At 38.6% G+C, this 21,072-nt stretch overlaps 2 protein-coding genes across 2 annotated transcripts; both read left to right on the top strand.

Moving 5' to 3' along the window:
• Nucleotides 1-4,744: 4,744 nt before the first annotated feature.
• On the top strand, nt 4,745-5,854 carry LOC135231790 (olfactory receptor 9G19-like). Its single transcript, XM_064288973.1, has one exon. The coding sequence runs from the start codon at nt 4,832-4,834 to the stop codon at nt 5,765-5,767; it is 936 nt and encodes a 311-aa protein (XP_064145043.1). The 5' UTR covers nt 4,745-4,831; the 3' UTR covers nt 5,768-5,854.
• Nucleotides 5,855-17,742: 11,888 nt separating this feature from the next.
• Nucleotides 17,743-19,446, top strand: LOC135231789 (olfactory receptor 9G4-like). The gene has a single exon (XM_064288971.1). The coding sequence runs from the start codon at nt 17,896-17,898 to the stop codon at nt 18,826-18,828; it is 933 nt and encodes a 310-aa protein (XP_064145041.1). The 5' UTR covers nt 17,743-17,895; the 3' UTR covers nt 18,829-19,446.
• The last annotated feature ends 1,626 nt before the right edge of the window (nt 19,447-21,072 follow it).

Here is a 21,072-nt window from a genome sequence, read left to right as displayed (position 1 = left end):
AAGCCATATAACAATTATACTTCATGAAACAAAATAAGATTATCTTTCCAGTAACAATTGGTGAAGAAGGATAAGCGTCCCCAAATGTCCTCTCTTCAGGACTTATTTTCTCTTCTAGAGAAGCAAGGAATTAGAGGTGTAGGTGATGTCTACTTGGGAGATGCCTTCATTCTCACAAAGCCTCTGCAGTTGGGTCTCTGCTCTTACCATTCAAGGGCAGCATTAGCCCTCAGAGTAGGCCAATGTGTAGAAAACTTGAAATGGGTCAGTATTTTCCTAACTTCAAAATGCCTCATTTTCTATATTAGGCAGTTTCTGGCATAAAAGTTCCTTAAGAGAGGGAGTGTGATTACACATCCCTTTGGGATAATAGTGTACATTCATCATTAATATATGGTTTAAGAAGTATCTGATTAAGGTACCAAACCAAACTGCACACTTGGGTTAATCCTTGAGAAGAACTGAGAAATCAGTAGGAGGTCAGCTGCTTTCTGTGTGATCACTCCAGAGGCAGCTACTTCTGAAAGAGGCTTCCTGGTGAAAGAAGATGTCTGATAGGGAGATGTTTTGTGAGGAGAAAGCTTCTCAGCATCCCTTGAATGCAGCTAGCTTTAATTCCACAAAGTAATGGCAAATAAATGTAGCTCAAAAACACGGTCCTTGTAACTATATACATAAAAATGGTATTAAATATATCATACTCTATATTTCAATCATTCTGTTTATAAGGGACAGAAGGCTGGAGAGCCTCAAGGCTGGAATAACAGGCCCGTTGATCTGGGACTCTATCCCATGGGGGATGTTAGAAGACAACCCACGCATGCAGCCTGTGATGAACAAAGTATTACATCTCTCCCAAGTTGTTTTTCAAGACCCCACTATGGGGTGGCATCCTGCATACCTCTATTGTAAGTTGTTTTTCGGGATCCCACCATAGGGGGTGGTGTTACAAGGTAACTCACATCCTGGACTCTGATGCATGAAGTTCCACATATCTTCCCTCCAAGCTGCTTTCCAAAGATGAACAAAATCAGCTGATTCCCCGGGCATGTGCAGTGAGAATGTGTGCAACCTTACAGTCTTGTCAAGTGGCCACTAAGACTGCACAGTGGTGACTTGACATTGCCCAAACTGACTCCACCTTGGATTCCAGATGCCCACATACCTAATTTCTTAACCCCTTATTTCGCAGAAAGCCTCACCTTTTCCCCCAGAAAGCAATGAATAAAACATGAGGTTCTTCGTACCTAAAACCCCTTATAAACTCCAGGAAAACCTCCATTCAGGGAGAGACTGGAGGTTAGCATAGGCAGAAGCCCCTCTCTGTCCCTCCCTCACGAGCCTTTGTTTTTTTCTCTGTCACTAATAAATCTTTGTTTGTGTGGAACTTATGAGCCTCTCCTGGTCATTCCTGGTCAGTAGAAGGCAAGAACTTAACAGGACTTGGTCCTAAGCTGAGAAGCCTTATCCTGCAACAGAAGCTCTAGAGAAATGATTTCTAAAGTTTGTATCAAGAATGATAATATGTTGACTAGCTTTTTGATTGAGGGTTTGTATTGTTTTGTTTTCTTTGGTTTGGCGTTATAGACAATGCAAAGTATGTATATGGGCTGCAGGAATTATGAGTCAAATTTGTGGTCCACCAAGAACAGTGAATAGGACTTTCTGTGTGATTTTGTGTAGGTTTTATCTCTGCTTCCATTTCATATACTGTTCTTTTTTTGCTTTTCATAACTTCTTAATAAATGTATTTACCTACATCCTTTAGGTATCATAGTAAGCCACTTTGTTGTTGTTGCTGTTAGGTGCCATTGAGTTGGTTCCAACTCATAGAGGCCCAATGTACAACAGAAGGAAACACTGCTTGGTCCTGCACCATCCTCACAAGCGCTGCTATGCTTGAGACCATTGCTGTGGCCACTGTGTCAGTCTGTCTCATTGAGGGTCTTCCTCCTTTTTTCTGACCTAACATTCCACTTTGCAATTATTAATGGATGATTGTAGCTGTAACTTCTCATTTTGAGTTACGCCACATCAGCAGATGAAGGTCCTGAAACCTTTACTCCACCCGCATGACTAAAGTTGACTTTAAGTTGAGGAGGCAGCTCTTCCCCAGTGATATTTTGAGTGCCTTCCTTCGATGGCAACGGGTTTGGTTTTTTTTTTTTTTTTTTTCCCCAACCTGAGGGGGCTATATCTTATGGGGCTATATCAGACAATATTCCACAGTTATTCATAAGGTTTTCACTGGCCAATATTTTCATAAGTAGATGGCCAGGTCCTTTTTTCCTAGTCTGTCTTAGTCTGGAAGTTCCCCAGAAACCTGGCCACCATGGGTAATCCTGTTGGTATTTGAGATACCTGTGACGTAGTTTCCAGCATCACAGCAACACACAAGACAACATAGTACAACAAATTGACAGATGTATGGGGAAGCAACCTTAAACCCTTTTTAATATGTAAAAGCTTTGAAAAAAATTTCCATATATGTGTATATTCACACTTATATTTGTTTTATACTTTAATAACTGTAGAGGAAAATGAGAGGCTAGAGGAAAATTATCTCTTGCAATTTTAACTCCTAATTTGGCCTCTGTAAACAAACACAGCAATTGCTCAGCTTGTGTAAAATCTCCACAGTAAGGAAGGAATAGTTTCTGCAAGAGAAAACTAGAAACTCTGGGAGTTATATCATGGATACAGTTGGAAATCTTTGGAATTTAAAGCAACTATATCTGAGGGAGGATTTGAGATGAAGAACTTGTGAAATTTTAGAAAATGTAATTCCCAGTTTTTAACATCTAGTGTTAAATGTGCTTTTTCGCATGTGATCTCATTTGAATTCATGAAGGTCTACTAAAATAAGAAAGACTGGGAAGAAAGTAGAGTTCCAAAGGGCATGATTTTTTTTTTTTTAAATTGTCAGTGACCATCTAAGATCAAAACAAATACCTCCTGATTCTAGGCTCTAAGCTGCTTCTAGATACATGCTTTGTTAAAAATGACCTATGCTTTGTTAAAAATGACCTTAGCACCAACAATCTTGAAATACAAACGGCACTTAAATGTAACATATTCCAATCCTCTTTTTGTTGTTATGAACAACTTCTACTTTAACAATGTTGTTGTTATTGTTGTTGGATGCCTTCCAGTCCATTCTGACTCATAGCAACCTTATGTACAACAGGATGAAACACTGCCCTGTTCTGCACCATCCTCACAATTGTTATGCTTGAACCCATTGTTGCAACCACTGTATCAATCCACCTCGTTGACTTTAACAATAATTATGGCATTAAAACGTGTTCTAAAATTTGAAAATTATAACTTTTTACCACTCTAGTGACTTGACTCGATGGCAACTAATGAAAAAAACAATCACTGTAGTGGAAAGAAATTTTCTCTCATGAAATAGATTAAGTTCCAAGAGAATATTCTTTATTTTTCCAGCTCTACTTTAAGTCCATGGCATGGCATAATGGCCAAAGCAAGATTTTTTATTTCCCCTAGCATAAAATATTTTCAAGTAGTAGACCTATTAGCAAAAAATTTAACATCTCCTGCCAGTCCAGAGTCCTTGCTATTGTGATTTAGCTCTTCTTTGAGCCCTGGCGGTGCAGTGGTTAAGAGCTTGCCTGCTAACCAAATGGTCAGCAATTTCAATCTACCAGGCTCTCCTTAGAAATTCTATGGGGCAGTTCTATTCTGTCCTGTGGAGTGGCTGTGAGTTGGAATTGACTCAACAGCAATGGGTTTATTGTGCGAGGTTGTAGTCGAGGTCTTCGAGGCTGTAACACAAAAGCTGAGACAGTTCTTCCCCCATGGTGGGCAATAGCCCAATCTCCCACTTCTACCTCTAAGGGCTTTCAGAGACTACATTCCATAACTTCCCAAAACCGTTTATCCAGCCAGGTTTCAAGAACTCTTCATTCTTTAGAAAATGCAACCTGCATTATGAACATAATCATACATAACTTAGTATTGTCACTTCTCTCCAGAGTATATATTTGGGGATCATAAAAAGTAGCCATGGCTCAAATTCCAGTTATCTAAGTACACCTAGTCTTTTGTTCAACAATTTATACACTATGACAAAATTTGGGCTTGGTTTTGGAGATAAAAAGAGGAATAAAATACAGTTTTAAACCCTGGTAGCATAGTGGTTAAGTGCTACAGCTACTAACCAAAGGGTCGGCAGTTCAAATCCTCCAGACACTCCTTGGAAACTCTATGGGGCAGTTCTACTCTGTCCTATAGGATCGCTATGAGTCCGAATTGACTCGACAGCACTGGGTTTGCTTTTCTTAGTTTTTTATTGCCTTCAAGAATATTACAGTTTAGTGAGCTTTCAAAGACATTTCAAAACCCAGTTAGAATAATAAGATTAAGCTTCTGTATGTAACTCTATGAAAGAAAGACAAAACTCAAAGAAATGAAAAGTTATCAGAGCATTCTTTCAAACTTTCATTTTTATGTCCTTCACATGGTCCTCAATCACCTAAGTGTGGCCAAAAGAGAAAGTTATTCAAATCACTGTCTCCTCAAAAGGAAGAAAAGCTGAATTGAAAATATAAGGTGATACACACAATGTTAGATACATAATAACTGAGCTCTTTTAAGACCATAGCATGGAACTGGTTTCCCAGCTGTACCAAAAGGAATAACACCAAGGTCACCAGGAACACATCTAACAAAGAACAAGTTTAGGGGCATCAGTTGGATTTCTTATGATCAAAGTGGCAAAGTATGAGACAAGGAAAATTCTAATATTTTAATTCATGACCTATTTATTAATTCTTTCACAGAAAGGAACAATTGAATCCCAAAATCAATGGAAGAGAAAAATTTTACCAAAGTGAAGGAGTTCATACTTTTAGGGTTTACAGTCGATTTGAGGTTACAGAGAGGGCTCTTTTTCATGTTCCTCATCATTTATGTCATCAGTCTCTTAGGGAACATCACCCTGATTTCTCTGATCTGTGCTGATTCACGGATCCACACACCCATGTATTTCTTCATTGGGAACCTCTCATTCCTGGATCTCTGGTATTCCACTGTCTACATCCTGAAGATCCTAGTGACCTGCATCTCTGAGGACAAAAGCATCTCCTTTGCTGGCTGCCTGGCTCAGTTCCTCTTCTCTGCTGGGCTGGGATACAGTGAGTGTTACTTGTTGGCTGCCATGGCTTATGACCGCTATGTGGCCGTCTCCAATCCCCTGATTTATTCCCAAGCTATGTCCCCAAGGTTATGTACCAGTCTTGTTGCAGCTTCATACCTTGGTGGCTTTATTAACTCAACAGTCATCACTAGTGAAACATTTACCCGGAACTTCTGTGGCAACAATATCATTGATGATTTCTTCTGGGATCTTCCCCTACTTGTGAAGTTGGCATGTGATGTAAAGGACAGTTATCAGGCTGTGCTATATTTCTTACTTGCCACCAATGTCATTGCTCCCACTGTACTTATTGTTGCCTCCTACCTCTTCATCATCACTGCCATCTTGAAGATTCGCTCCACCCAAGGCCGCCTCAAGACCTTCTCCACTTGTGGCTCTCACCTGACAGCAGTCACCTTGTACTATGGCTCCATTCTCTTCATTTACTCCAGGCCAACCACTAGCTATACCCTTGAACGGGATAAATTGGTGTCAGTGCTCTGTACTGTGGTGTTTCCGGTGTTGAACCCCTTGATCTATAGCTTAAGGAATAAAGATGTCAAATATACCCTGAAGAAAATGTTAGACAGAGCAAAGTTTTCTTAAGTGAAAATAATTTGTAAGCAATGGCTATTTGTTAACATTGTCTCCATTTCATTGTTATCAGCCTGTACTCTTAGAAATCAAAATTTAAAAAAGGAGCAAACAGATAAAAAATAATCAAGTTATGTAGAAACACCATTTTGCATTTGTCTTTTTAAATCATGTACTAACGTATTTCAATATATTTTTTAAATATATGGGGCTGGGGTATTTGGAAAAACTTCTGTCTTCTAGCTTAAACCAGAGTCTATTAAACTGCTGGGAGAGATGGTTAAAAGCTGATTTTTTATTTCCACTTGAAAGTTCATAAGTTCTCTCTGTTTAGTTTTTAATCTATAAACAGGAATAATACAGCTGGTTATGTAACCATTGTTCAGATTAAATGGATTGAATGTCTTGCTTCAAATCCTGTAGTCCATGGGTGAGAAAGGAGGAATGTAAATCCAGAAGTCCCAACTCCAAAGGTCCTTATCCTACTTATTGGGAGAGAGTGAGTTAGGGAGTAGTAAGGAAAATACCTACTGTTAAAAGGCCTTAGAAAGAAGTTTGATTCTGATTCTTGATTTACCATGACATAAAAATGACAGGTCTCATTGGCAACAACCACAGGAGGGAACAAACACTTTTGGTTAGAGGCACTGTGAGCTTTCAGGAAAAGATTTTTTTTTCCTCCATCAATTAAAGAATCAAGAGCTAAGTTATAGAAGCTGTATGAGAGAGGTGGAAATAGAGATGGATACACAGAAAAGGAGACAAAAATAGAAAGATTCCAAAAATGTTAAATTTAAAGGAATACGTAGAGTGAAAATCTTTATTGGAGGTAGTGATTTATAACCATTAACCCAAAATCAAACCAAATCCATTGTCTTCAAGTCAATTCTAATTCAAATTGTCCCTATAGGACAGAGTAGAACTGCCACATTGGATTCCCAAGTGTGTAAATATTTAAGGTAGCAGACTGCCCATCTTTATCCTGAGAAGAGACTGGTGGGTTGGAACTGCTGACTTTCAGGTTAGCAGTCAGGCACCTTGAACAGTGCATCACCAGGGCTCCTAATAACTATTAAGGTATGCAAATATTTGTATTTGTTTGCTTTTTCAGTTTTATGTATGATGAATTTATAATTAAGTAACAGAGACTGTTTCCTTGTGATAAACACTTTTCTTAATTCTAGTATATTTTTACGTATAAGACATGAGATTTTACAACACAAAAAGGCCCTATCGCTGGTTTCCAAGAATGGATAGTAGTTTGCTGAAGGACAGGACAAGGAAGAGTAGCCTGGACAGAGAGAACAAGGAACGAAATTATGGACCACAGGATACATTCTAGAAAATCTAACTAGTAAAATTTGGAGAATTTTTATTATCAGACACATTTAGTGTTTATATGCTGGTTTAGATCAAAAAGAAAAAAGTTAACTTTTAGTTTTAGTAGAATACTCCTCATTTCATCCTGTTCTAATTAATTTACCATCCCTAAACTCCAAGTGAGATCTAATTGAGTCTTTGGGGGCTGAGGTACGTATTTCTGGGCTGCTATGTGGAAGAAGTCCCAAAGGACAGCTGAGGAAATGCATATGTCCCCTCTAACTAAGGCAGGTCAAAGCACCAGAGAGGGGACTGTGTGTCATTTCCAGGAATCGACCTTGCCAACAAAGGGTAAGCACCTGGAGTCAGGGCCAGCTAAGTGGTTTGGCCTCTCTGTGACCTCAGCTGCAATTGGAATGGGGCTGCAGAGTCTGGGCAGGCCTTCAAAGGATCACTGTGTGCCAAACTCCTATGTGCACACACACACATAAGTTCCCTGCTCAATTGCATTCCAACCAAGATATATCTGATCCCATCTAGAATTGGAGGTTCAGTCCAATAGTTACACTAGGGAGTCACTGGCTGGTGCAAAAGTTAGCGTGCTTGGCTGCTAACCAAAATGTTGGCAGTTTGAATCTATTCAGAGAGGTCTAGAAGAAAAGCCTAAGAAGCTACTTGTAAATAATCAGCCATCGAAAACCCTGTAGAGCACAGTTCTGTTCTCCACACTTGTGTCACCATTAGTCAGGATTGACTCTATGGCAACTGTGTGTGTGTGTGTGTGTGTGTGTGCTTAGTTACTAGGAACTGCTCTTTATCTGGGGATATAGCAGTAAACAAAACTGACCCATCTTTCTGCCCTTGAGGATGTTGTATTCTGGTGAGTGAGAAACAGACAATTCATTTTTAATGAGCAGGAGTTGGAGGGAAGACAGTAAGTCTGGAGGAGAGTCTGAGTACAGAAGGAAGGAAGTAGAGTGTAGGGGTAGGGTGGGAATGGAATTTAAATACAGTGATTAGGATGGACCTTACTATGCAAATAACATTTGAAAGGACTTAAAGGAAATGAGGGAGTGAGCCATGCAAATCTAAGGGGGAAGAGTGTTCCAGGCAGAGAAGACAGACAGCCTAAATCTCTAATGCTGGGCCACGCCTGGCATGCATGTTTGAGAAAGAGTGAGAGAGCCAACAGACTCAGAGCACAGTAAGCCAGAGGGTGTGAGTTAGGAGACAAGGGTGCATAGATAATGAAAGGCCGGCTCATGGAGGACCTTTGGACTATTGTGTAGATTTGACTTTAACTTCAGTTAAACTGGGAACCTTAAAGGGCTTCAAGTATAGGAGTGACATCACTTGACTTTTTTTTTTTTCTTTTTCTAAAGGCCCATAATGGCTGCTGTATTCAGAATAAGCTGTAGGGGACAAGAGTGTAGGCCAGTCAGGAGGCCAGCGCAATGCTCTTGGCAAAAGATGGTCGTGGTTTAGACTGGGATGGTAGCAGTGGAGGGGGTGACAAATGGTCAGATTCAGGATAAGTTTTGAAAGTTTAAAACAACCACAAAAAAGTAAAATAAAATAAAATAAACAGTTACTATGGAATCAATTCCAACTCACAGTGACCCTACATGGCAGATTAGAACTGCTCTATAGGGTTTCCAAGGAGTGGCTGGTGGTTTCCAACTGCTGATCTTTATGGTGAGCACCTGAGCTTTTAACCACTGCACCAGAATATCCTGGAAGTTTGAAGGGGAGGTGTATAAGAAACTTTTAAATACTGAGGTGCCTGTAGACCTAGTAGGGGAGATTCCAGAACTAAAATTAAGCACTCTGTTCAGAAATTGAACTGAGGGCTTTACTTTACACTCCTGATAACCACTAGGCTTCTGTTAAAGTTGCCTTTTGAAAAACAAAGCTCAGTCGTAGTGTTAGTTATGCTAAGAGTGTTCCCTTAGCTGGCTTTAGAAAAAGCTTCATTCGATTATTAAAATAAATTAGAGCCTATAGGTAAACCTGTTGTTTTAACCTTAAAGAAGTTCCCCTAGTGGCACAATGGCTAAGCACTCAGGCTTCTAATCAAAAGGGTGGTAGTTCGAATCCACCAGCCATTTCCGGGAAACCCTATGAGGGTAGTTCTGCCCTGTCCTATAGGGTCCTTATGAGTCAGAGATTATTTACACTTTCCTAACTAATGATTAGCAGTTCAAATCCACCAGGCACTCCTTGGTAACCCTATAAGGCAGTTCTATTCTGTCCTATAGGGTCACCATGAGTTGGAATCCACTCATTGGCAAGTTGTCTTCAGTTAACTAATGGTTGGGTCACTGATGGCACAGTGGTTAAGAGCTGGGCTGCTAACCAAAAGCTCAGCAGTTTGAATCCACCAGCCACTTCTTGGGAATGCTGTGGGGCAGTTCTACTCTGTCTTATAGGGTCACTATGAGTCAGAATCAACTCCATAGCAGGGGGTTAGGTTTTTGGTTTTGAGTAACGAATGTTCAGTTCTGTATCCAAAGATTTAAATTAAGTTGGCCCAGCTGTAATTATATCACTAAATTCCATTTCACCAAACTCTCATGTTGAAATTGCTTATACTTTTCATTTAATTATTGCGTTAGTTAAAATGTATCAAGTATGAGAGATTTGTGTTAGACTAGAAACTGATGTAAAGAAAGTTTAACAATTAATTGCCACCCTTGTAAATCTCACCTCTTTTCTTGCCATTACTCCGATGTGAAGTTGTTGTCAGTAGTCACTCTGCTTGCTAAGTATCTCTTCGCTTTGCCTGTGAGGCAGAGCACACCGTTACAGCCCAGACTGAATGCACGCTCTCCTGTGGTTCACTCCTCCAATAAATTTAATTTGTTTAAATACCAAATTAGAGTGTCCAGTGGCTTCACGAGGACAGAGGTAAGAAAGAAAGAGAGTAGGATAACTATAAATTTTTGCCTTGAGGAACTGGAATAGTGAGATTTTATTAACAGACAGGGAGAATAAATGAACTGGTAGATCAATTTTTGGAGATTGCTGCCCAGTTAGGGTCCGTGCGCTGAAGCAGTTGAGCCAATGATACGTACTCCAAGTCAGAAAGAATGAGAAAGTTTATTCAGGAGATGTACACATCACTGGGTACCTGACAGCAACACAGACTGTCTCTGTGGAGTCCCAAAAAGCTATTTTACTTCAGAGCTTATATAGAACTTCTACAAGGGTTAGAAGTGTCTTTGTAGCCCCCAGATGGCATGGCCAGAGGACTTATTCATTACAAGATAGTGACAAAAGTCTATCAGACTGAAGAGATACATGTTGGACATCTCCTTATGAGGCTAAAGATATACATGTCAGACATCTGGGCTCTGATTTCCAAATTTTTCCTATGGGTGAATGGTGTTCCAAAGTCGCAGGTAGTCCAATAGAACAAAACAAAGTTATTTGCATCAGATCAAAAAAAGAACAAATTCATCAGCATTAGGTTAAAACAAAGTCATTAACAAAGATATGTGAAGGAGGAGGCAGGCAGAGGGAGGAGAAAAACTTAAAGGTTCATCATGGCATTAGTTATGTCAATATCTCCATTGGCCATTTTGGGAAGGAGAAGACATACTGGGGAGTATTAGGGTCACAAGATATAGAGCAGGAATTCAGTTTAAAACATGCGAAGTCTGATATATCCATTACTCAAAGGATCTTTTAAAATTACAGAATCTTATCACTGGTGAGAAATCTAGACATCTTCTAGTTGTAAAAATTTTAATGGAGAGTTATAGTAAGGAAATCCATGGAAAGATTTATGGGGATTTCTGAACCTTCTAAAATTTTGGGTGATTATACATATGTCCTTTTTTTTTTTTTTTAATTGGTGATGTGGAAGAGTGGAAACACTTTTTTTTTCAGGATCTCAAAGAGATTCATTATTTCAAAAAATTAAGAGCCATTTATTATTTGCAGATAAAGAAATTCAGGAAGAGAAGAGTTAGAGAACATTCACAAGCATACAGTTTGGATTTTTAGTAAAACAAAAATGAGACCGCAAACCTTGAAGTGAAAAGAGGAATGACGTTGTCTTTCGTCCATTATCTTACTTCAACCAAAAGTGATACTGACCTATGTACCCAAATACAGATGTGTACAAAAGGGCTCTTAATCTGTTCTACCATACTGTATTGCTGCAGCTGAGGTTTTCTGTTCTTACCTTTATGATGGATTCTACAAGAAAGGATAACAAATTGAGATCATAAAAGGTCAGTGCTGGAAAAAGGATCAACCAAATTTTTTGTATGGGTGAAGGGTGTTTCGAAGAGGAGAGGCGACATTCTTCAAATAATGAAGGTGATTAGTGTCAGGACTGGGTCCCAATCACAGGACTCCTCAATCCAATGAAATTTCTACTTCTAAGCCTGCCACTTTTTTGTCAAATTACGTAAGAATAAAACCAAAAGTCTGTTGCCTTCAAGTTGATTTCTACTCATAGTGACCCTAAAGGACAGACCAGAACTGCCCTGTGGGGTTTCCAAGGAGTGGCTGGTAGATTCAATCTGCCAAACTTCTGGTTAGCAGCCAAGCTCCTAACCAATATGCTACCAGGGCTCCCAACATAAAAAAGAGGTGACAAAATATTAAACCTTAAGTTTTAGAAAGACTATGGTACAGCGGTTAAGAGCTCAGATGCTGACCAAAACGTCAGCAGTTTGAATCCACCAGCCACTCCTTAGAAACCCTTTGAGGCAGTTCTACTCTGTCCTTAGGGTCCCTATAGGTTTGAATTGACTATCGATGGCAATGGATTTGGTTTTTGGTATGAATTATATCACTATTCTGGCTTATACTGACTTTTTGTAGAAAATTTTCCTTATTTTTCTTCCTCAGGCTGAGCTTTTACTAGTGTCAGGTATTATTCCTCTCACTCAGAATAAAAATATCTACCATAAAAAATATGTTAAGTATATTTGATGTCAGACACCAGGCATTTTACTTACATTTTCCCTAATCCTCAATTTATCTTATTACATAGATATTGTTCTAACCTTTTTTAGATGTGAAGAAACTTAAGTGGAGGGGTTGATAAGAGATTTTTCCAAGTTTACAGAGCTACAAAGTGGTAGGATTAAAATTTGAACTCGGATACCATTTTCATTATGCAATCCTGCCTATATCAGACCTGTCTGCTCTCAGCTAGTCTTGTTTAAGTGTCTGTGGTCAGCTGTTAGCTCATGTGGGGCTGGATAATCTAGAATTGCCCCACTCACATGTCTGGGGGTTGCTGTCAGAGAACAACCCTTCTGTGTCACCCTAGGGTGACAGAGACAACACTTCCAGATGTCTCATTATCCACCAAGCTAACCCAGGCTGGTTTACATGGTGGTGGCAGAATTCCAAGGTGATTAAGAGAAGCATCAAAGCCTCTTGAGACTCAGGCTTAGAATTCATAGGTCTCTGTTTATGCTGCATCCTATTGGCCAAAGTAAGCCACAGGCCACCCAGATTCAAGGAGTGGAAAAACAGGCTCCATTCTTGAAATCAAGACCTGGGAAGAATTGTGGCCACACTTTTTTTTTTTTGGTTGGGCGGGGGGAGGTGGGAGGCATGGCAATATACCATGTAGATTATTGGTTTGTGATTTAGTTTACCTTTTTCTGTTTTAAACATTAGATTTTGGGTAGTAATAAATGGGATGAATTTGTAATAGTTATATTGAACACAGAAGTGAGAATGATGATATAATACGGAGGCTTTTAATGGAATGTTCTAAAGTTATTATCAAATTTATTTACTTACCCTTTCCAAGATTTTGTAGTTTCTTGTGAAAAAAATAGATGCAGGAAACTTTTATTACCAACACTTATTTTGAGAGAATCTTGTCTTTAAGACGTCCTCAGCACATCAGGATAAATTACTATGTAAATATAAACTTCTGTTTGTAAGGAGTCTGAGACTGCTAGTTGTTGAGTCCTGTCTACCATGATAAAGTCACAGTGTATATAAAAAAAAAAAAATTTTTTTTTTTTTCCTAGTAATTCTATCTGGAATGTTTTAATGTCTCCCTTTTCTGCCTTGGAAACTCTGGTGGAGTAGTTGTTAAGAGCTATGACTGCTAAGCAAAAGGTCTGCAGTTCAAATTCACCAGGTGCTCCTTGGAAACCCTATGGGGCAGTTTTACTCTGTCCTATAGGGTCTCTATGAGTTGAAATTGACTCAACGGCAATGAGTATGGGTTTCCTGCCTTTATCTTTACAAGACTTATCTCTGCAAGTAATAGAAGAATAAAGAGTTCAGAAGTTCTTAGTTAAGAGGAAACCTTTGTTTCCCTTCAATACATTTTCTGACCTGCAGCCAGAGTGAACTTCGAAGCTGTAAATCCAATTGCATTACTGGCATACGTCTGAGATATTGTGGGTTTGGTTCCAGACCACCGCAAGAGAAACACATTAATTTTTTTGTTTCCCAGTGCATATAAAAGTTATGTTTACAGTACTCTGTAGTCTATTAGGTATACAATAGCATTATGTCTAAAAAAAATAATGTACATACTTTAATTAAAAAATACTTTATTGCTAAAAAATGCTAACCATCATCTGAACCTTTAGTGAGTCATAAACTTTTCGCTGGTGGATGGGCTTGTCTCAATGTCCACGGCTGATTACCATGGTGGTGCTGAAGCTTGGGGTGGCCCTGGCAATTTCTTAAAACAAGACAATGAAGTTTCCTCATCTATTGACTCTTCCTTTCTTCAAAGATTTCTCTGTGATATGCAATGCTGTTTCACAGCATTTTACCACAGTAGAACTTCTTTCAAAATGAGAGTCAATCCTCTCAGAATCTGCTACTGCTTTATCAACTAAGTTTATGTAATATTCTAAACTATTTATTGTCATTTCAACAATGTCCATATCGTCTTCACCAGGAGTACAGTTCATCTCAAAAACTCACTTTCTCTGCTCATCCATGAGAACCACTCCCTCATCCATTAAAGTTTTTTTATGAGATTTCAGTAATTCATTCAGTCACATCTTCAGGTTCCACTTATAACTCCAGTTCTCTTGCTATTTCCACCACATCCGCAGTTACTTCCTCCACTCAAGTCTTGAACCTCTCAAAGCCATCCATGAGAGTTGGAATAACTTCTTCCCAAACTCCTGTTAATGTTGATATTTTGCCTCCTCCCACGAATCACAAATGTTCTTAATGACATCTAGAATGGTGAATCCTTTCCAGAAGGTTTTCAATTTACTTTGCCTAGCTCCATCAGAGGAATCACTTATCTATGGTAGCTGTAGCCTTAAATAATTTATTTTTTAAATAATAAGACTTGTAAGTCAAAACTATCCCTTGATGCATGGGCTACAGAATGTATGTTGTATTAGCAGGCATGAAAACAACATTAATCTCCTTGTACGTCTCCAGCAGAGCTCTTGGGTGACCAGGTACATTGTCAATAAGCAGTAATATTTTGAAAGAAATCTTTTTTCCTGAGCAGTAAGTCTCAACAGTGGTCTTAAAATGTTCAGTAAACCATATTGTAAATAGATGTGTTGTCATCCAGGCTTTGTTATTCCATTTATAGAGCACAGGCAGAGTAGATTTAGTGTAATTTTTAAGGGCCCTGGGATTTTCAGAACGGTAAATGAGCATTGGCTTCAATTTAAAGTCACCACTGCATTATCCCCCAACAAGAGAGTCAACTTGTCCTCTGAAGTTTTGAAGCCAGACATTGACATCTCTTCTCTAACTACAAAAGTTCTAGATGGCATCTTTTCCAATATAAAGCTGTTTAGTCTACATTGAAAATCTGTTGTTTGTTGTTCCACCTTCATCAATTATTTTAGCTAGATTTTATGGCTAACTTGCTGCAGTATCTACAAGAGCACGTGCTTCACCTTGCACTTTTATGTTATGGAGATGGCTTCTTTCCTTAAACCTCATGAACCAAACTCTGCTACCTTCGGACTTTTCTTCTGTAGCTTCCTCACCTCTCTCAGCCTTCATAGAATCAAAGAGAGTTAGAGGTTTGCTCGGGATTAGGTTTTATTTAAGGAATATCATGACTGATTTGGTCTTCTATCCAGACCACTAAAACTTCCTCCATGTCAGCAATAGACTGTTTCACTTTCTTATCACTCATGTTTTCACTGGTGTAGCACTTTTAATTTCCTTCAAGAACATTTCCTTTGCATTCACAATTTGGCTAACTGGTGCCAAAGGCCTAGCTTTCAGCTTATCTAGGCTTTCGACATACCTTCCTCACAAAGCTTGATCATTTCTAGCTTTTGATTTAAAGTGAGAGACATGCAACTCTTCCTTTCACTTGAACACTTAGAGGCCATTGTAGGATAGCCATTGAAAGATTATTAATTGGCCTAATTTCAATATTACTGTGTCTTAGGAAATAGGGAAGCCCGAAGAGAGGGAGAGACACAGGGAATGGCCCATCAGTGGAGCAGTCAGAACACACACGACATTTATCCATTAAGTTCACCATCTTATATGGGTGCTGCTTGTGGCACCCCAAAACAATTACAACAATAACATCAAAGATCACTGATCACAGTTCACCATGACAGATATAATAATAATGAAAAAGTTTGAAATATTGTGCGAATTACCAAAATGTGACACAGAGACATGAAGTGAGCACATGCTGTTGGAAAAATAGTGCCGATAGACTTGCTTCATGCAGGATTGCAAAAAAAATCTTCAATTTGTGAAAAGTGCAGTGTCTTCGAAGTGCAATAAAGAGAAGTACAACAAAACAAGGTGTACCTACACTACCTCTTAACGACAGTGGCTTCCATTTTGCTGGCTTAAAGGCCAAAATTCTTAACATGGCTTCCAATAAGCTTCGTGATTTGGTGACACCTCTAGCTCATCTGCTAGTGCCTTGCTTCACACCTTTTTTGTTTAACCTTTCTCAGTTCCTTGAACTTCAAGGGCTCAGATACCTACTCTCTTCTTATGGGACAACTCTCTCTCTCTCTCCTTACCCCTACAAGAGACAGATGTCTGGCTCAAGCTTGTCAATTTTTGTTTGTTTTCGATCTCATTTAAATATCTCTTCTGGGAAGACTTTTTGAGCAGTAGATCAGAAAGTTTATTTTATTACTTATTTACCTCTTAGGAGAAAAAACATGAACTATAGTGATTGATACCATCCAGATTTTTTCCATTTTAAGCCAAATTATATTGTATTAAAATTATATTTAATAAGTCCTAGCAGTGGTGTCACTACAGTGGTATAAGGGGTGTGAACCACTCCAAGTGACATTATCAGAGTAGGTGACACCAAATTGTCTACAGCAGAATTTTTTTAATAGAAACATCCCTGTTTTAAAACAACAAAAATATTTTTTATAAGCCCAGTTTGCATGTATCAATATATCTACAAGACTAAAACTCTATGCTAGTTTACTTTTTGAACTTTCTAATGCCCTTGAGTCAGAACTGCCATTATTATCCAATTACAAGGATGTTTCCAACCATGTGGTTTCCTCTACACATACCACAAACATACACTTTTTACTTTGTTGCCAGTGTTTTTATTGTCAGTGATTTTGTTAAATTTTCTGGCATTTTAGTAGTGTGGTAACTAGTATTTGAGAACCTATATCTGTAACTTTTTTGAGAATGAAGTAGTAATTAAAGGAAAAGAAGGAGTGATATAAGGGAATTAACGATTTATGAGTAACATTAGCACAAAAAAACATTATCAAGGATTATGTATGGTCTGGTAGGGAGGAGGCCTATAGTGGTGTGAAAACCATGAGTTATCACACTGGGTGACATCAACCCTAGTGATACCGCTAAGTCCCAGATATATTTTCTTGTATAAACAAGTGATATCGTAGCAGAGAAAGTTCAGAATAACCTTTGAGATGGTGACAACCCAATTTTTTATATATTAAAAGTATATTAATCACATTCCAGTCAAGACAACATGTATTCAAGCTTAAGCAGATTCAGAAGTAATACTATAGTGTACATATGGATGGCAGCACAACACAATAAATCTACCTGTGAAACTCTGTCTGTACAAGATTATTATGGGGAAATAGGTTATAGGAGTAATCTCATTTTGTTGAAATCTTGAGTGGATAAAGACAAGTAGCCAGAAAGAATGTTTGGAAGGCCTATTTAATGCAGCCTTTGGAGAACCTCAGGTGTAAGGCTAAAGCATCTGTACTTTACGTGCTAATGGGTACCATAACTAAACCACACCCATTGCTTATGAGTTGATTCCCACTCATAGCAACCCTATAAAACAGAGTGGAACTGCCCCACAGAAATTTCCAAGTATCGCCAGGTAAATTTGAACTGGTGATGTTTTGGTTAGCAGCTGTAGCGCTTAACCACTATGTCACCAGTGTTTTAGAGATCCATTATGTACTGATTGAGAAACTGAATAGTTTTCAGGACCCCAAGCTGCTTTTTTCCACAGTGTCATTAATCAAGTCATGTATTTTCTGAATATCATCAGCCATTCTTGAAAAATTAGTACACTCATGACTCACTTCTTAACAAGAAAGAACAGTAAAGCTTGAGCTAGAGTACTTGGGTTGGCATTGTTCTTACGATGCTGACTTGGGCTTAGCCCCAAAGCAAATGTTTTAAACATTGAAATAAATTGCAGTCCTCTCTTGGATTCAGCTTTCTCTCACTGCCATTAGAGCAAGGGGGAAACCAGTTGGCTACTGAGCTATCAGCCAAATTCAGTAATGTTTTTACTGTGATGCCTTAATTGACACACTCATTTACTTCTGACAATAGAAAAATTACAGTTTTTTTTTTTTTTTTTCCCTCATAACCTTAAACAGACTTTCACCTCTGTGGACATGGAAGTGGGAAATCACACGATCCTGACTGAATTCATCTTGATGGGCTTCACAGCAGACACCCGGTTACAGCTGATTCTATTTGGAATATTTCTGATGGTCTATTTGATGACCTTGTCAGGGAACATGACCTTGGTTATCTTAATCTGGATTGATTCCCGTCTTCACACACCTATGTACTTCTTCATACGCAATCTGTCTTTTCTAGATCTCTGGTACACCTCTGTGTATACCCCCAAAATCATAGTTAATTGTGTCTCAGAAGATAAGCGTATTTCCTTGGCTGGCTGTGGGGCCCAGGTGTTCTTTTCCTGTGTTGTAGCCTACACTGAGTGCTATCTCCTAGCAGCCATGGCGTATGACCGCCACATGGCAATTTGTAACCCCTTACTCTATTCAGGTACCATGTCCAGTTCTCTCTGTACTGGACTAGTTGCTGGCTCCTACATTGGAGGGTTCTTGAATGCCATAGCCCATACTGCCAACACTTTCCGCCTGAGTTTTTGTGGTAAGAATATCATTGACCACTTCTTCTGTGATGTACCACCATTGGTAAAAATGTCCTGTACCAATACAAAGGTCTACGAAAAAGTGCTCCTGGGTGTGGTGGGCTTCACAGTCCTCTCCAGCATTCTTGCCATCTTGATTTCTTATTTCAACATCTTTCTGGCTATTCTGAGGATCCACTCAGCCACAGGAAGACGTAAAGCCTTCTCAACCTGTGCTTCCCACCTGATCTCAGTCATGCTCTTCTATGGATCCTTACTCTTCATGTATTCAAGGCCTAGTTCCACCTACTCCCTGGAAAGAGACAAAGTGGCTGCCCTGTTCTACACTGTGGTGAACCCATTGTTCAACCCTCTCATCTACAGTGTGAGGAACAAAGATGTCAAAGGGGCTTTGAGAAAAGCATTACAAACCATACGACAATGAGGATGAAAGTCATCATTTATCTTCTTAATGAATGCTCTTACTGTATTTTCCAAATCATTGACTTTTAGAAGTGTTTGAAAATATTGATCTATTTCAATTCAATTCCATTAAATCTATTAAAGTTGGATTTAATAAAATACTAAGTAAACAATGCCTTAATTTTCATTATGTTGTTGTTTAGGAGGTGTTTAGATTATAAAAAAGAATGTCTACCAAACTTTCAGAGAAGAGTTAACACCACTACTACTAAAGGTATTTAAGAGCATAGAAAAGGATGGAATACTCCCAAACTCATTCTATGAAGCCACCATATCCCTGATACCAAAACCAGGTAAAGACACCACAAGAAAAGAAAATTATAGACCTATGTCCCTCATGAATGTAGATGCAAAAATCCTCAACAAAATTCTAGCCAATAGAATTCAACAACATATCTAAAAATAATTCACCATGACCAAGTAGGATTCATACCAGGTATGCAGGGATGGTTCAACATTAGAAAAACAATTAATGTAATCCACCACATAAATAAAACAAAAGACAAGAATCACATGATTTTATCAATTGATGCAGAAAAGGCATTTGACAAAGTTCAACACTCATTCATGAAAAAAACTCTCAGCAAAATATGAATAGAAGGAAAATTTCTCAACATAACAAAGGGCATTTATACAAAGCCAACAGCCAACATCATCCTAAATGGAGAGAGCCTGAAAACATTCCCATTGAGATCAGGAACCAGACAAGGATGCCTTTTATCACCATTCTTATTCAACATTGTGCTGGAAGTCCTAGCCAGAGCAATTAGGCTAGATAAAGAAATAAAGGGCATCCAGATGGGCAAGGAAGAAGTAAAAGTACCTCCATTTGCAGATGACGTGATCTTATACACAGAAAACCCTAAGAATCCTCCAGAAAACTACTGAAACTAATAGAAGAGTTCAGCAGAGTATTGGAATACAAGATAAACATACAAAAATCACTTGGATTCCTCTACAACAATAAAAAGAACATCTAAGCGGAAATCACCAAATCAATGCCATTTACAGTAGCCCCCAAGAAGATAAAATACTTAGGAATAAATCTTACCGGAGATGTAAAAGACTTATACAAAGAAAACTACAGTACATTTCTGCAAGAAACCAAGAGACTTACATAAGTGGAAGAACATACCTTGCTCATGGATAGGAAGACTTAACATTATAAAAATGTCTACTCTACCAAAAGTAATCTACACATTTAATGCAATTCCGATCCAAATCCCAAGGACATCGTTTAATGAGATAGAGAAACGAATCACCAATTTCATATGGAAGGGAAAGGGGCCCCGGATAAATAAGGCATTACTGAAAAAGAAGAACAAAGTGGGAGGCCTTACTTTACCTGATTTTAAAACCTATTATACTGTCACAGTAGTCAAAATAGCCTGGTACTGGTACAACAACAGACACATGGACCAATGGAACAGAATTGAGAATCCAGACATAAATCCATCCACATATGAGCAGTTGATATTTGACAAAGGCCCCAAAACAGTTAAATGGGGAAAAGACGGTCTTTTTAAGAAATGGTGCTGGCATAACTGGATATCCATCTTCATAAAAATGAAACAAGACCCATACCTCACTCCATACACAAAAACTAAAACAAAATGGATCAAAGACATAAATATCAAATTTAAAATGATAGAGATCATGGAAGAAAAAATAGGGACAGTGGTAGGAGACCTAATACATGGCATAAACAGTATACAAAACATTATAACGAATGTAGAAGAAAAACTAGACAACTGGGAGCTCCTAAAAATCAAACACTTATGCTCATCCAAAGACTTCACCAAAAGAGTCAAAAGACTACCTACAGACTGGGAAAAGCTTTTAGCTATGACATATCTGATCAGCACCTGATCTCTAAAATCTGCATGATACTGCAAACACTCAACTTCAAAAAGATAAATAACCCAATTAAAAAATGGGCAAAAGATATAAATAGACACTTCACTATAGACATTCAGGTAGCTAACGGATATATGAGGAAATGTTCAGCATCATTAGCCATTAGAGAAATGCAGAGCAAAACTACAATGAGATTTCCTCTCACTCCAACAAGGCTGGCATTAATCCAAAACACACAAAATAATAAATGTTGGAGAGGTTGTGGAGAGATTAGAACACTTCTACACTGCTGGTGGGAATGTAAAATGGTACAACCACTTTGGAAATCGATTTGGCGCTTAGAAATAGA

The sequence above is a fragment of the Loxodonta africana genome, chromosome 7 (assembly GCF_030014295.1).
Source record: "Loxodonta africana isolate mLoxAfr1 chromosome 7, mLoxAfr1.hap2, whole genome shotgun sequence".
NCBI classification, from domain to species: domain Eukaryota; kingdom Metazoa; phylum Chordata; class Mammalia; order Proboscidea; family Elephantidae; genus Loxodonta; species Loxodonta africana.
The sequence above is the reverse complement of the archived record's forward strand: the minus strand, read 5'-3'. Positions and strand labels throughout refer to the sequence as shown.

Coding starts and splice junctions, on each gene's coding strand:
- LOC135231789 (XM_064288971.1), top strand. CDS start 17,896: ATGGAAGTGGGAAATCACACGATCCTGACTGAATTCATCTTGATGGGC.
- LOC135231790 (XM_064288973.1), top strand. CDS start 4,832: ATGGAAGAGAAAAATTTTACCAAAGTGAAGGAGTTCATACTTTTAGGG.